General features: G+C 60.8%; 1 protein-coding gene and 1 non-coding gene across 2 annotated transcripts in view; both read left to right on the plus strand.

Moving 5' to 3' along the window:
* The first annotated feature begins 736 nt into the window (after positions 1-736).
* TRNAC-GCA lies at positions 737-808 on the plus strand. Its single transcript has one exon. It is a non-coding gene; the product is annotated as a tRNA-Cys (tRNA).
* A 1018-nt stretch (positions 809-1826) lies between these two features.
* PLXDC1 (plexin domain containing 1) overlaps positions 1827-12296 on the plus strand; it is a 22693-nt gene continuing 12223 nt past the window's right edge. The window contains exons 1-8 of the mRNA XM_041462946.1: positions 1827-1970; positions 3202-3326; positions 5924-6067; positions 6715-6784; positions 7647-7769; positions 7941-8059; positions 8178-8277; positions 11323-11418. Of these exons, the coding sequence (XP_041318880.1) occupies positions 1916-1970; positions 3202-3326; positions 5924-6067; positions 6715-6784; positions 7647-7769; positions 7941-8059; positions 8178-8277; positions 11323-11418 (832 nt within the window). The 5' untranslated portion in view covers positions 1827-1915. The remainder of the gene's footprint in view (positions 1971-3201; positions 3327-5923; positions 6068-6714; positions 6785-7646; positions 7770-7940; positions 8060-8177; positions 8278-11322; positions 11419-12296) is intronic.

Raw genomic sequence — 12296 nt, forward strand, 5'->3', positions numbered from 1 at the left:
CGGAATGATGATTTTGGGGTGTCCTGTGTGCCCCCCCATAGCTCGGAATGATGATTTTGGGGTGTTCTGTGTGCCCCCCCCCCATAGCTCGGAATGATGATTTTGGGGTGTCCTGTGTGCCCCCACACAGCTCCAAATGCTGATTTTGGGGTGTCCTGTGTACCCCCCCAGCTCAGAATGCTGATTTTGGGGTGTCCTGTGTGCCCCCACACCTCAAGGTGACAATCTGGAGACCCCCCTCCCCTAAGTTTCCCCCCCTGCCACCCTCCCCGGCCCTTTCCCGCTGCCTCCGTGCCTCAGTTTCCCCAGCTGTGACGCAGCAGGGGTGACACAGGCACAGTGGGGTGACCCCAAACTTTTCTCCCGCTGCTCCGGGACTGGCGATCCGCCAGGATCCGACCCCCCCCCCGAGCCCCCCGTGTTTGCCCCGCGGCTTTGGCAGCAAATATTGACCCCGCTCCGGGGCCCCGTCCCTGTCCCCATCCGTCCCCCGCTGCGCCGCGACATCTCCGGATAATCCCCCCCAGCGCCACGGGGGTCCCGGACGGCGGCTCTGCCCCCCCCCCCCCCCAAAACCGCCCGTCTGGCAGTTTGGGGGGGTCCTACGCACCCCCAAAGCTGCGAGTCTTGGTTCGGGGGTGCCCGTGGGTGTGTGTTTCTGTGGGTGGGGGTGTCCCTGGCAGTGCCCCCCCCTCACTAACAGTTCTATTGCCGGCGGCGGGCCGTTGTTGGCAGCGGGGGTATAGCTCAGTGGTAGAGCATTTGACTGCAGATCAAGAGGTCCCCGGTTCAAATCCGGGTGCCCCCTTGTTTTTCTCACATTTTCGGGGGGTCCCCACCCTGTTTTTCTCACTCTTTTTATTCGCTCCCCAACACCCCCGCAGCGAGGGGAGGCAGCGTTCTGTCCTTCAGGCTCCCCCATTCCGGGGTGGCCGCTCTGGGTTCCCCGCTTTGCTTTGGAGTGGGACAGACCCAGCTCTAGGGGATCCCCAAAAATGTCGCGTTCCCTCATTTGCCTCCTCGGCTGGGAGCAGCCGCAGGACCCCCACATTGTCCCCGCGCCCCCCGGCTTTTCTCGGCATGAATGGGGGGGTCAGCATCGCTCTCCGGGCCCTGATGGGGCACATTTCTGGGGGGGGGGTCTGACCCCCCTCCTCCCGCCCTGGCACCCAGGGCTGAGCCCCCTCCCACCCTGGCACCAGGGGGCTGGGGTCGGTCCGGAGCCCCCCAAAACGCTGCCCAAATTATGGGGTGGCCAGCAGTGGGTTTGGCTGAATGCAGGAGCTGCAGGGTCGGGCTGCTCTGGGGGCTCTGCGGTGCCAGCGGGACCCCCGCCCTGTGCCCCCCACTCTGTGCCCCCCAAGACCCCAATTCCCGCTGTTCCTTCTCCAAAGGGGGGATCGGGGAGGGCCCAAACCCTCCGGCAGCTGAGACACGTCCCCGGCGGGTCTGTGGATGGGGAACCCGGCTGGGAGAGGGGTGGGGGTGAAGTGTCCCCCAAAATGAGTGCGGAGACCCTGTGGCTTGGGGGGGGCGGTGGGCTCAGCCCAGGGCTCGCAGTGGGGACAGCCCGGGGGACCCCAAACCTCGCTGCTGTCTCAAGTCGGACCCCAAAAACTCGGGCTGGGGGGGAAGGGGTGAGCACCCGGAGATGTCGCTCCGGGTGGGGGGCACCGGCCCAGCCCGGGATGGACGAACATTCCCGAAGCCCCTGGGCGCAGGGGGGTCCTGCTGCCGGCTCCGGCTCCATCCCTTCCTTTCCTGTCCCTTCCCATCCCATCCCAGCCCTTCCCAATTCCATCCCCACCCCCGGCCCCGCCCCAGGCCCCGCCCGGCTCCGGCTCCGGCTCCGCTCGGTGCGCGGCTCCCGGGGGTCCCGGCCCATGGCGGGGCGCTGAGCCCCCCGACCCCCACCATGCTCTGGGGGTCCCTCCTCCTGCTCTGCCTGCTCCGCGGGGCGCTGGGCGCAGGTAGGGGGGAGCAAAGGGGGGCTGGGGGGGGAATGGGGGTGCAGGGGGATCCCGGCCGTGCCCTGGGGGTCTGCCTGGGGGTCCCGGAGGTCGGTGTGCCCCCTCCCTGCTGTGCTTTGGGGGTGTCTCCGTGCCCCCCGAGCCCGCAGGTGCGTGTCCCGCTGCACCCCGCTGGTTGGGGTCCCCTCCCCGTGTTCCCCCCTTCCCCCGCATCTCCGCAGCCAAGGGGGGGGGGTGCCCGGACCCCCCATCTGTGCTGGGCAGCGCTGGGACAGAGTGGGGGGCTGTGTCTCCGCTGCTGGGGGTCCCCACGCAGGATTCCCCCCCCCCCCCCCCCCCCCACCGTGGCACGGCTGGTGCTGTCCTGGCTGGGGGGGAGATTTTGGGGAGCCTTTGGGGGTCTCTGCTGTCTGGGACACCCCACAGCTGCCCGCACTGTCCCCCCTGTGCCCCCCAGGGATGGCACAGAGCCCCTCTCCGTCCCTACGTCCAAGCTCAGCCCTGCTCCCCCCCTGCCTCAGTTTCCCCTCCCGGAGACCTGGCGGCAGAACCCAGCCCCGGGATAGCCCCGGCAGCTCGTTAGGCAGCAATTAGCAATTAACTCCCACGGGGTGACGGTGGGACCCCGCTCCCACGGGCGGGGGGAGCTGTGCCGTGTCCCCGCTTGGGGACAGACGAGCGCGTGCCGTCCCCACCGCCCCCGCCCGCGCCGCGCTGCCAGAAACCTCCTGATTCTCGGCAGATTTGGTCCCAAACGCCTTTTTTATCCTCCCCCCCCACTCCCCAGCCGTGTTTTCGGCCTCCGCGGGGCTGGGGAGATGCGTGGACGGGGTGAGGGAGACGATTATTGGATCCTTGGGACCCGCGGACCCCATCCCAGCCCGGGCTGCTTGGGGACATCGAGGACGCGGCCACACTGGTGCCACACTGGTGCCACACTGGTGCCACACTGGTGTCACACTGGTGTCGCTTTCCCCTCGCCGGGGTCGCGCCGGTGCGTGCGGGAGCTGCCGCTGCCATTTGTGGGTGTTGTCCCCAGCTGTCCTCCCCTGGCCGCTGTCGCTGTCACCTGTCCCTACACCTGCGGCCACCCCCGCCCCTTCCCCGCCTCGCCATCCCTGCAGTGACGCTGTCCATCGAGGCTCAACCCCCCTCAAACTCGTGTCACAGGGGGACACCACTGACCCCAGGGGTGTCACTGACCCCTCCCTCCCTCCCTGTGTGTCCCCAGGACGCCCCCCCGGCAGCGAGGGACGGGGGGCTCGGGACGCGCCCGAGGGGACCCGCATCAGCCAGGACCTGGCGGGCGGCAGCCTGGCCATCGACACCCTGCCGGCCAACGAGACCCGCATCGTGGTGAGTCCCCCGGCGTCCCGACCCCCGCCCGGATCCCTGCCCTGACCCCTGACCCCCGCCCGGTTCTGTGCCCCGACCCCCGATCCCCACCCAGATCCCGGATCTGTGCCCCGACCCCTGCCCGGATCTGTGCCTTGATCCCCGACCCCTGCCCGGATCTGTGCCTTGATCCCCGACCCCTGCCCTGATCTGTGCCCCGACCCCCGATCCCCACCCAGATCCCGGATCTGTGCCCCGACCCCCGCCTGGATCCCCACTCAGATCCGTGCCCCGACCCCCGCCCGGAGCCGCTCCGATCCCCTCCCTCCCCCCGAGCTGTTCCCAGTCTGGCTCCGGTTCCTCTGTGGGGCTGGATCCCACATCCCAGAGGGGATAATTACACCCCAGAGAGGATAATTACACCCCAGAGGATAATTACAGCCCCGGGATCGCTCCCAGCCCTGCCCGCTCCATCCCCGGGTGCTTCGCAGTGCGGGTGACACTTGGGGACAACGCCGCTGTCCCCCGGTGTCGCTGCTGAGGGGCGTCCTCTGTTCGCTGTCACCTTGTGGGACACCTCCCTCGGCTCTCCCAGCCTAATTACCCGCCCTCAATTAGCTCCGGGTTATTTGTGGCAGCGGCGGGAGTTCCCTGCGCTCTCAGTGGGGGATGTGAGGGGTTTTTGGAGGACGGTGACTTGTCCCGCTGCTTTTGGTGGCACTCAGGGGACAAAGTGGCTGCTTCCACTCTGCTCCAGCTCATCCTTCGGGGATGGAGAGGAACCATGAAAAGTTGCAGTGTGGAAGTGTTTAAAAATACCCCAAAGCAGCCCCAAAACCATCACTGACCTTGTGGAGATGCTGGGGAACCACAGGGAGGGTGTGGTGGTGCTTGTGGAGGGAAAGGCAGCAATTTCCTGGGAAATTTTTTGGGATCTGCCCCTGGATTGGGGCCACGGACAAGGTCACAGGTGCATCTCAGCCTGTGCAGGGCCTGGAGGGGTCTTTTCCCTCTCTTCTCCCAAAATACCCCAAGTTTGGGGGTATTTTAATATAAAATTGTATTATTTGATATTATTCCAATTTTATTATTTAATAAACAAATTTCCCCAATTCTCAAAAAAAAAAAAAAAAAAAAAAAAAAAAAAAAAAAAACAAAAACAAACCAACCAAACAAAAAAAATTTCAATAACAAAACCCCAATTAAACCTATTTTCTAAAAAACCCAAACCCTGGCAGGTCCCTGACCACACTGTGGCAGGGCTGGCACCTGGGCAGTGCCACCACGGAGAGGGGGCCCAGGGGGTGCTGCTGGCAGCTCGGGGGGGACACTTGGGGTAATGTGGGAAATGAATTTGTAGATAACTCTTTAAGCTCACGTGGTGTGCCTTTGTGTGTAAACACTGAGATTAGAAATGTTGATTTAGAAACGTTACAGAATGAGATCGATATTAGGAGAAACGGCGTAAATGACAACATCTGTGTTGCCTCACCCTTCACATGGGGCTAAAAATAGAATAAAACTTTTAAAAACCCCATCTCTGGGTCAGAAAAAAAGCTTCATCCAACAGAGCTTCTCTCTGGGTGACAACAAAGCAGGAGCTGCTCCCTCCCAGAGCCGCGGGGGTGTCAGCCTGGAGCACATCCCGACCCTGCTCCCCATCCCATCCCCATCCCCGCCCTCCCTTGCTCCTGCCAAGGTTCCTCATTTCCTCCGGGCTCGTGTGCTTGGCTCGGAGCGGCCACTCCGGCTGTGCGGGCTGTTCCTTGCCGGGGCTGGGCCGGGGTGTCCCGGGAGTCACGGCGCGCTCAGCGTCCCGCGGGGTCCCTGCGCCTTCTCCAGCTGCTCTGCGTCCAACCCCGCTGGCTCTGCCGGCCTTTTCCATCCTGGATTTATCCTGGGTTTATTCTGGGTTTTTCCTGGATTTATCCCGGGTTTTCCCTGGATTTATCCTGTATTTATCGCAGATTTATCTCGGATTTTTTCTGGCTTTTTTCCTGGGTTTTCCCTGGGTTTATCCCGGGTTTTTCCTGGGTTAATCCTGGATTTTTCCCAGGTTTTTTCCTGGATTTATTCTGGGTCTATCCCAGACTTTTCCTGGGTTTACCCTGGGTTTTTCCCTGGGTTTTTCCTGGGTCTATCCCAGATTTATCCCAGATTTATCCCAGATTTATCCCAGATTTATCCCAGATTTATCCCAGATTTATCCCAGATTTATCCCAGATTTATCCCAGATTTATCCCAGATTTATCCCAGATTTATCCCAGATTTATCCCAGATTTATCCCAGATTTATCCCAGATTTATCCCAGATTTATCCCAGATTTATCCCAGATTTATCCCAGATTTATCCCAGATTTATCCCAGATTTTCCCCAGATTTATCCTAGGTTTTTCCCTTGATTTATCCTGGTTTTTTTCCTGGGTTTATCCCTAATTTTCCACACTGGATTTATCCATGATTATTCCCAGATTTATCCATGCTATCCTGGATTTATCCCAGATTTTCCCCTGATTTTCCCTGGCTTTATCCCTGCTTTGTGTCAGGAACCCCCCCAGCCGCTCAGCACCCTTCCACCCCACCGCCACCCCATGTCCCCGTGTCCCCATGTCCCCGCAGGAGGACAACCACAGCTACTACGTGTCGCGGGTCTACGGCCCGGGGGACGCGCGGCGCCGGGGGCTCTGGGTGGACATGGCAGCGGCCAACAGGAGCCACGTGAAGGTGCACAGGATCCTCTCCAACACGCACCGGCAGGCCTCGGTGAGCCCCGCGCCTGTCCCCGTGTCCCCACGCCTGTCCCCGTGTCCCCACGCCCGTCCCCGTGTCCCCACGCCCGTCCCCGTGTCCCCACGCCTGTCCCCATGTCCCCACGCCCGTCCCCATGTCCCCACGCCCGTCCCCGTGTCCCCACGCCCGTCCCCGTGTCCCCACGCCTGTCCCCATGTCCCCACGCCCGTCCCCATGTCCCCACGCCCGTCCCCGTGTCCCCACGCCCGTCCCCGTGTCCCCACGCCTGTCCCCATGTCCCCACGCCCGTCCCCATGTCCCCACGCCCGTCCCCGTGTCCCCACGCCTGTCCCCGTGTCCCCACGCCCGTCCCCGTGTCCCCACGCCCGGCAGGGTGGCCCAGGGGCAGCGGGGGCCCTGTGACAGGCTTGGGAAGTTTCAGGGTGTGGGAAGTGTTTGTGGGCTCCTGGTGGTTCCAGGGAGGAAGGAACGTGCAGGGTCCTTTTCTTCCCATCCCTCTCTCCCACTCCTCTCCCATCCCTCTCTTCTCACCCCTCTCTCCCACCCCTCTCTCCCATTTCTCTCTCCCCATCCCTCTCCCCCTCCCTCTCTCCCACCCCTTTCCCCATTCCCAGTGTTCCCCAGGGCTGAGCGTGCTCTCCCTCCTCTCCACCCCACAGAATATTGTCCTGTCCTTTGACTTCCCCTTCTACGGCCACCTCCTGCGGCAGGTCACCATCGCCACCGGCGGTGAGCGGGGACCAGGACATGGCTGGGATCCGCGGGATCCATGGCATGGGATCCATGGGATGGGATCCATGGCATGGGACAGGATCCGTGGGGTGGGATCCACGGGATGGGACAGGATCCATGGGATGGGATCCATGGGATGGGATCCATGGCATGGGATCCATGGCATGGGATCCATGGGATCCATGGGATGGGATGGCATCCACAAGACGGGATGGGATGGGATCCATGGCATGGGATCCATGGGATCCATGGGATGGGATGGCATCCACAAGATGGGATGGGATGGGATCCATGGGATCCATGAGTTCCATGGGATGGGATGGGATGGGATCCATGGGATGGAATGGAGTCCATGGGATGGACAGGATCCATGGGATGGATGGGATGGGATCCATGGGATGGAATCCATGGATTCCATTGATTGGATGAGGACTGGACAAGAAGGGATGGGATGGGATGGACAGGATGGGGTGCGATGCCCACAGTGGGGCCTGGACACGGCTCCGGCGCTGGCTCTACCCTCACCCCACATCCCTGAGCCCCAGGGAGCTCAGAGAACGGGGTCCAGCCCTTCCAGCCCCTCCCTGCACCCCAAATCTCCTGGGGGAGTCAGCAGCTGCTGCTCCCTCTGCTCCTGCAGAGACCGGGGAAGACACAAAGGGGTCAGAGAGGAAATCCAGAGGGCTAAAAAAAGGCAATGGGTGAGGCAGGGCAGGGCGGTGGGAGGCCAGAAGAGACACAAAGGGATCAGAGAAGAAATCCAGAGGGCTAAAAAAAGTGATGGGTGAGGCAGGGCAGGGCGGTGGGAGGCCAGAAGGAGGAGGATGAGCGTGTTCTGCTTCATCCTCTGCCCGCTCAGGTTTTATCTTCACGGGGGACGTCATCCACCGCATGCTCACGGCCACCCAGTACATCGCCCCCCTCATGGCCAACTTCAACCCCAGCTACTCCCAAAACTCCACCGTGCAGTACCTGGACAACGGTGAGTGCAGCTCCCCCTGCTCCTGCCTCAGCCAGGAGGGCTCAGCTCTGTCACTGCTGGGGCAGGAACGCATCCAAAATTTTGCTCTGCTCCCAGTGGATGCTGGAGGTTGGGGGGTGAGATGGAGGTTTGGGGGAGAGGGAAGGACTGAGCAGCTCTGGTCACCCCCAGGGACGGTGTTTGTGGTGCAGTGGGACAAGGTTTATCTCCAGGGCAAGGAGGACATGGGCAGCTTCACCTTCCAGGCCGCCCTGCACAGCAGCGGGAGGATCGTCTTCGGCTACAAGGAGGTGAGATGATGGGGCAGGAGGGTGCCTGGGGGGGTCCCCGTGGGGCTGGGAGGGGGGTTGGACATTCCTGGGGCTGGGATCTGTCCCATCCTCTGTCCCACCCTCTGTCCCCGGGCAGATCCCGGTGCCGGTCCTGCAGATCAGCGCCAGCCAGCACCCCGTGAAGGCCGGGCTCTCCGACGCCTTCATGGTCCTCAACCCTTCTCCTGACGTGCCTGGTGAGTCCCTGGGGGAGCTGATCCCACAGGGAGAGGGGTGGGATCCTCATCTTGGGAGATTTTGGAATGTGAAGATGCCCTGCTTGGATTCCCAGTGAGTGTGAGGAGGGGTGTGGGGTTTGCCTGCCCCTCACCTTCCCTGTGCACCTCTTTTTGGGATCCCTTTTTGGGATGTCTTTTTGGGATCCCTTTTTGGGATGCATCTCCCCCTGGCCTCATGCTCTGGCTGGAACTTTGCCCAGTCCACAACCTCCATGAGCTTTTCCCTGATTCCCAGCTGGTGAGGAAGAGGAGGGAGATCCAATCCTTGCACTCCAAAGGATGGAATGCGGATGGACAAGAGGCTCAGGGTGTGCAGGCTGCCCCATTCCCATAGAAATGAGAGGTTTTGGGGCTCTGCAGCTGCCCCGGGGCGTGTCAGGGCTCTGCCCCTGTGTCAGCAGATGTGGGGATGCTCTCATCCCTGGGATGTGGGAATGCTTATTCCCCGTGTGCCCTGACCTGCAGGCCTCCCCAAAAAAGCCCCTCCCAGCCTCTCCAGTCAGGCAGAGCCCAGCCCTGCTCCTCCCCGTTATTTCAGAGCCATCTGGCCCCGGTTTATTGCCGGGTTTGTGTCAGAGCCCGGCCGGGCTGGGCGCTCCCTCCCCTCCTTGAGCCACTCCCTCGGTCCCCGCGGAGCTCCCGAGCCCTGCCCGGGCTGTGCGGGCAGAGGAGAGGCAGGAATGGGCCGGGGGGAGAAGCAGGGCTGGGAGGGATGGAGAGCAGCGGGGGATGCTCGTCCTGCTCGGCTCCACGTTCCCGTGCGGGAGCCGGGCTCGGATCTGCCGCGGTGACAAACGCGGTGCCAGAGGAGCATCAGGGCTGTGTCACCATCCCGAGCGAGGGACAGACCCCGCTGGCCCCGGGGAGGGGGGCACGGCCCGAGATGGGGGGGCAGGAGGAGATTTTTGGGGGGGAAGCGGCTGCAGGAGTCCTGGGAGCTGCGGGTGTGCCTTGAGAAGGCTGAGCTGGAACTGAGGCAGAGTTACAGAATAAAGCAGGCAGCACAGAATGTGAAAAATAGAAAAACTAAAACCTGAGGCATCAGGGGGAGGCTCCAGGCCGTGAGTCAGAGCCGGGTGATGTTTGTTTGGAGCTGTTGGGGAGCGGCTCGGGGCTGGAGCCTCTGGCCGGAGAGGGGGCTGGGCTGGGCTGGGCTGGGCTGGGCTGAGCTGAGCTGAGCTGAGCCGAGCCAGCTCCGAGCCCTTCCTGTGCCCTGGCACCCCCCAGCCTGTTGGATGAAGTTTTTTTCTGACCCAGAGATGGGACAACTGAGAGGTGTTTAAAAAAACTTTTATTCTGTTTTCACTCTCGTGTGAAGGGTGAGACAATACAGGTGTTATAATTCAAGCCATCGCAATTAGAAGGCAATTATTTCCTAATTACAAAACACTTTAAGCGTTTTTTGGCTTACCAGTTTACACCATGCTGTAAATGCCTTAAAGCCAGCATTTCTTATCTCAAGGTTTGTACACAGAAACTAATTTTAAAAACCCCACAGTCATTTGTAGGTGAGAGTTCTGCTAGAAAAAGGCTGCTGAAACTACAGCCAAGCATAATTAAAGTTCCACAAGTGCTGCTTCACAGCCCAAAGTGATGTTGCAGTCTAAATTTCTTTTCTGAAGAAGGAGATTGACCCCAAAACTTCCAGTTTGGGGTCATGGATTTGGAGCAGCCTCCCCCAAAATGCTTTGGGGGATCTCAGGGTGGGAGAGGAGATGAGGAGTGGGGGCCACTGGAGAGCGTGGGCTGCTAGCCCGGGTCGGGGGGAGCAGTTCCAGGAGCCCAGGGAGGGGGTACCTGGACTGGGGGACAGTTCCAGGTGTCCCAGGTGCCCAGGAGGGGCAGGATGACAGGAGCAGTTCCAGGTGTCCCAGGTATCCCAAGGAGGTGGTACCTGGATGACAGGAGCAGTTCCAGGTGCCCAGGGAGCCCAGGGAAGGGGTACCTGGATAGGGGAGCAGTTCCAGGTGTCCCAGGAGGGGGTACCTGGATGACAGGAGTAGTTCCAGGTGTCCCAGGAGGGGTTACCTGGATGGGGGAGCAGTTCAAGGTGTCCCAGGGAAGGGGTGCCTGGATGACAGGAGCAGTTCCAGGTGTCCCAGTTGTCCCAGGGAGGGGGGTTACCTGGATGGGGGGAGCAGTTCCAGGTGTCCCAGGTGTCCCAGATGGGTTACCTGGATGACAGGAGCAATTCCAGGTGTCCCAGTTGTCCCAGGGAGGGGTTACCTGGATGGGGGGAGCAGTTCCAGGTGTCCCAGGTGTCCCAGAAGGGGTTACCTGGATGGGGGCAGTAGTTCCAGGTGTCCAAAGTGGGGGTACCTGGATGGAGGCAGCAGTTCCAGAAGCCCAAGGAGGAGGTACCTGGATGGGGGCAGCAGTTCCAGGTGTCCCAGGAGGGGGTACCTGGATGACAGGAGCAGTTCCAGGTGTCCCAGGTGTCCCAGGAGGGGTTACCTGGATGGGGGGAGCAGTTCCAGGTGTCCCAGGAGGGGTTACCTGGATTGGGGGAGCAGTTCCAGGTGTCCCAGGTGTCCCAGGGAGGGGTTACCTGGATGACAGGAGCAGTTCCAGGTGTCCCAGTTGTCCCAGGGAGGGGGTACCTGGATGGGGGGAGCAGTTCCAGGTGCCCAGGAGGGATGGGGTTGCTGCTGCCCTGGAGCAGGACGTGACCCTGTGATTCCATCCCTGGGAATGTCACAAATGCTGCTCCCAGCTGACAGCCCTGCCCTGATCCACTTGAAAAGACAAAGTGGGAAGTTTTGTTCTTTGTTTTTCCCCTTAATGGGCAGATGTTCCCCTGACACAAACCCCAACCCATTGCCCTCCTGGCAGCTTTTGAGAATTTCCTACAAACCCATTTCCCACCCCAGCTCTCCTCCTGCACCCCCAAGGGCACAACCCCACACCTGGGGCCGCCTGTGCCTTTCAGCAGCTCCCCCAGAGCCTGGCCTAACCCTGGCCAGGGGGGTTTAAGCCCGGTTTAAAGCCCAGGCTCTGTTGCAGAGTCGCGGCGCCGGACGATCTACGAGTACCACCGCGTGGAGCTGGACACCAGCAGGATCAGCAGCCTGTCAGCTGTGGAGTTCACCCCGCTGCCCAGTGAGTGCCCCTGCCCCTTGGGCACCCCAAATTCCACCCACAAACCCCAGCAGCTTCTCAATTCCAGCCTGAGGAGGCAGCCAAGGCAGGGTCAGGGGTGCTGGGGGGGCGATGCCGCCCATCTCCTGGGGTTTGGGGTCTGTGGAGTGGTGGAGGGAGGGGGTGCTGTTAGCAGGGAGCAGCTCCTGGGGTCCCTGGAGAGGAGCTCATCCTGTCCTGGGGTCCCTGGAGAGCAGCTCAGCCTATCCTGGGGTCCCTGGAGAGCAGCTCAGCCCGTCCTGGGGTCCCTGGAGAGCAGCTCAGCCCATCCTGGGGTCCCCAGGGAGCAGCTGTTTCTCTGGCAGACAAACCTCCATAACACATTCTGCACGTTCACAACACAGCAAGCCGAGATAAGAATTGTTTCTCTTTTTTTTTTTTTCCCCTGATTTTCTCACAGCTTTTCCAAGAATGATGCTTGGGGAAGTTGTGTTTGCCTCTGTGGCCAGAGAGCTGCTGCCACACTGCCCACAGCTGCTCCCCTGTGCCCTGCAGGTGTTGGCATCTGGTGCCAGCCCAGCAGGCCAGGACTGGGTCATGAATCACACAGACTCCATGCATTCACAGAAAGCTGATTGTTAATATTTATTAATAAACTTTTATACTCTAGTACGCTACAGGGAGACCTAATTGGTCTTCTAATTAAACCAGCATCACCATTGGCTAATTAGGATTTGTTTCTTTGGCAGACAAACCTCCATAACACATTCTGCACGCTCACAACACAGCAAGTTGAGATAAGAATTGTTTTGGAGATAAGAATTGTTTCTTTTTTTTTTTTTTTTTTTTTTTTTTTTCCCTGTTTTTTTCACAGCTTTTCCAAGAATGATGCTGGGGAA

This window comes from Pyrgilauda ruficollis, unplaced genomic scaffold (genome assembly GCF_017590135.1).
Source record: "Pyrgilauda ruficollis isolate IOZ18807 unplaced genomic scaffold, ASM1759013v1 scaffold161, whole genome shotgun sequence".
NCBI lineage: Eukaryota > Metazoa > Chordata > Aves > Passeriformes > Passeridae > Pyrgilauda > Pyrgilauda ruficollis.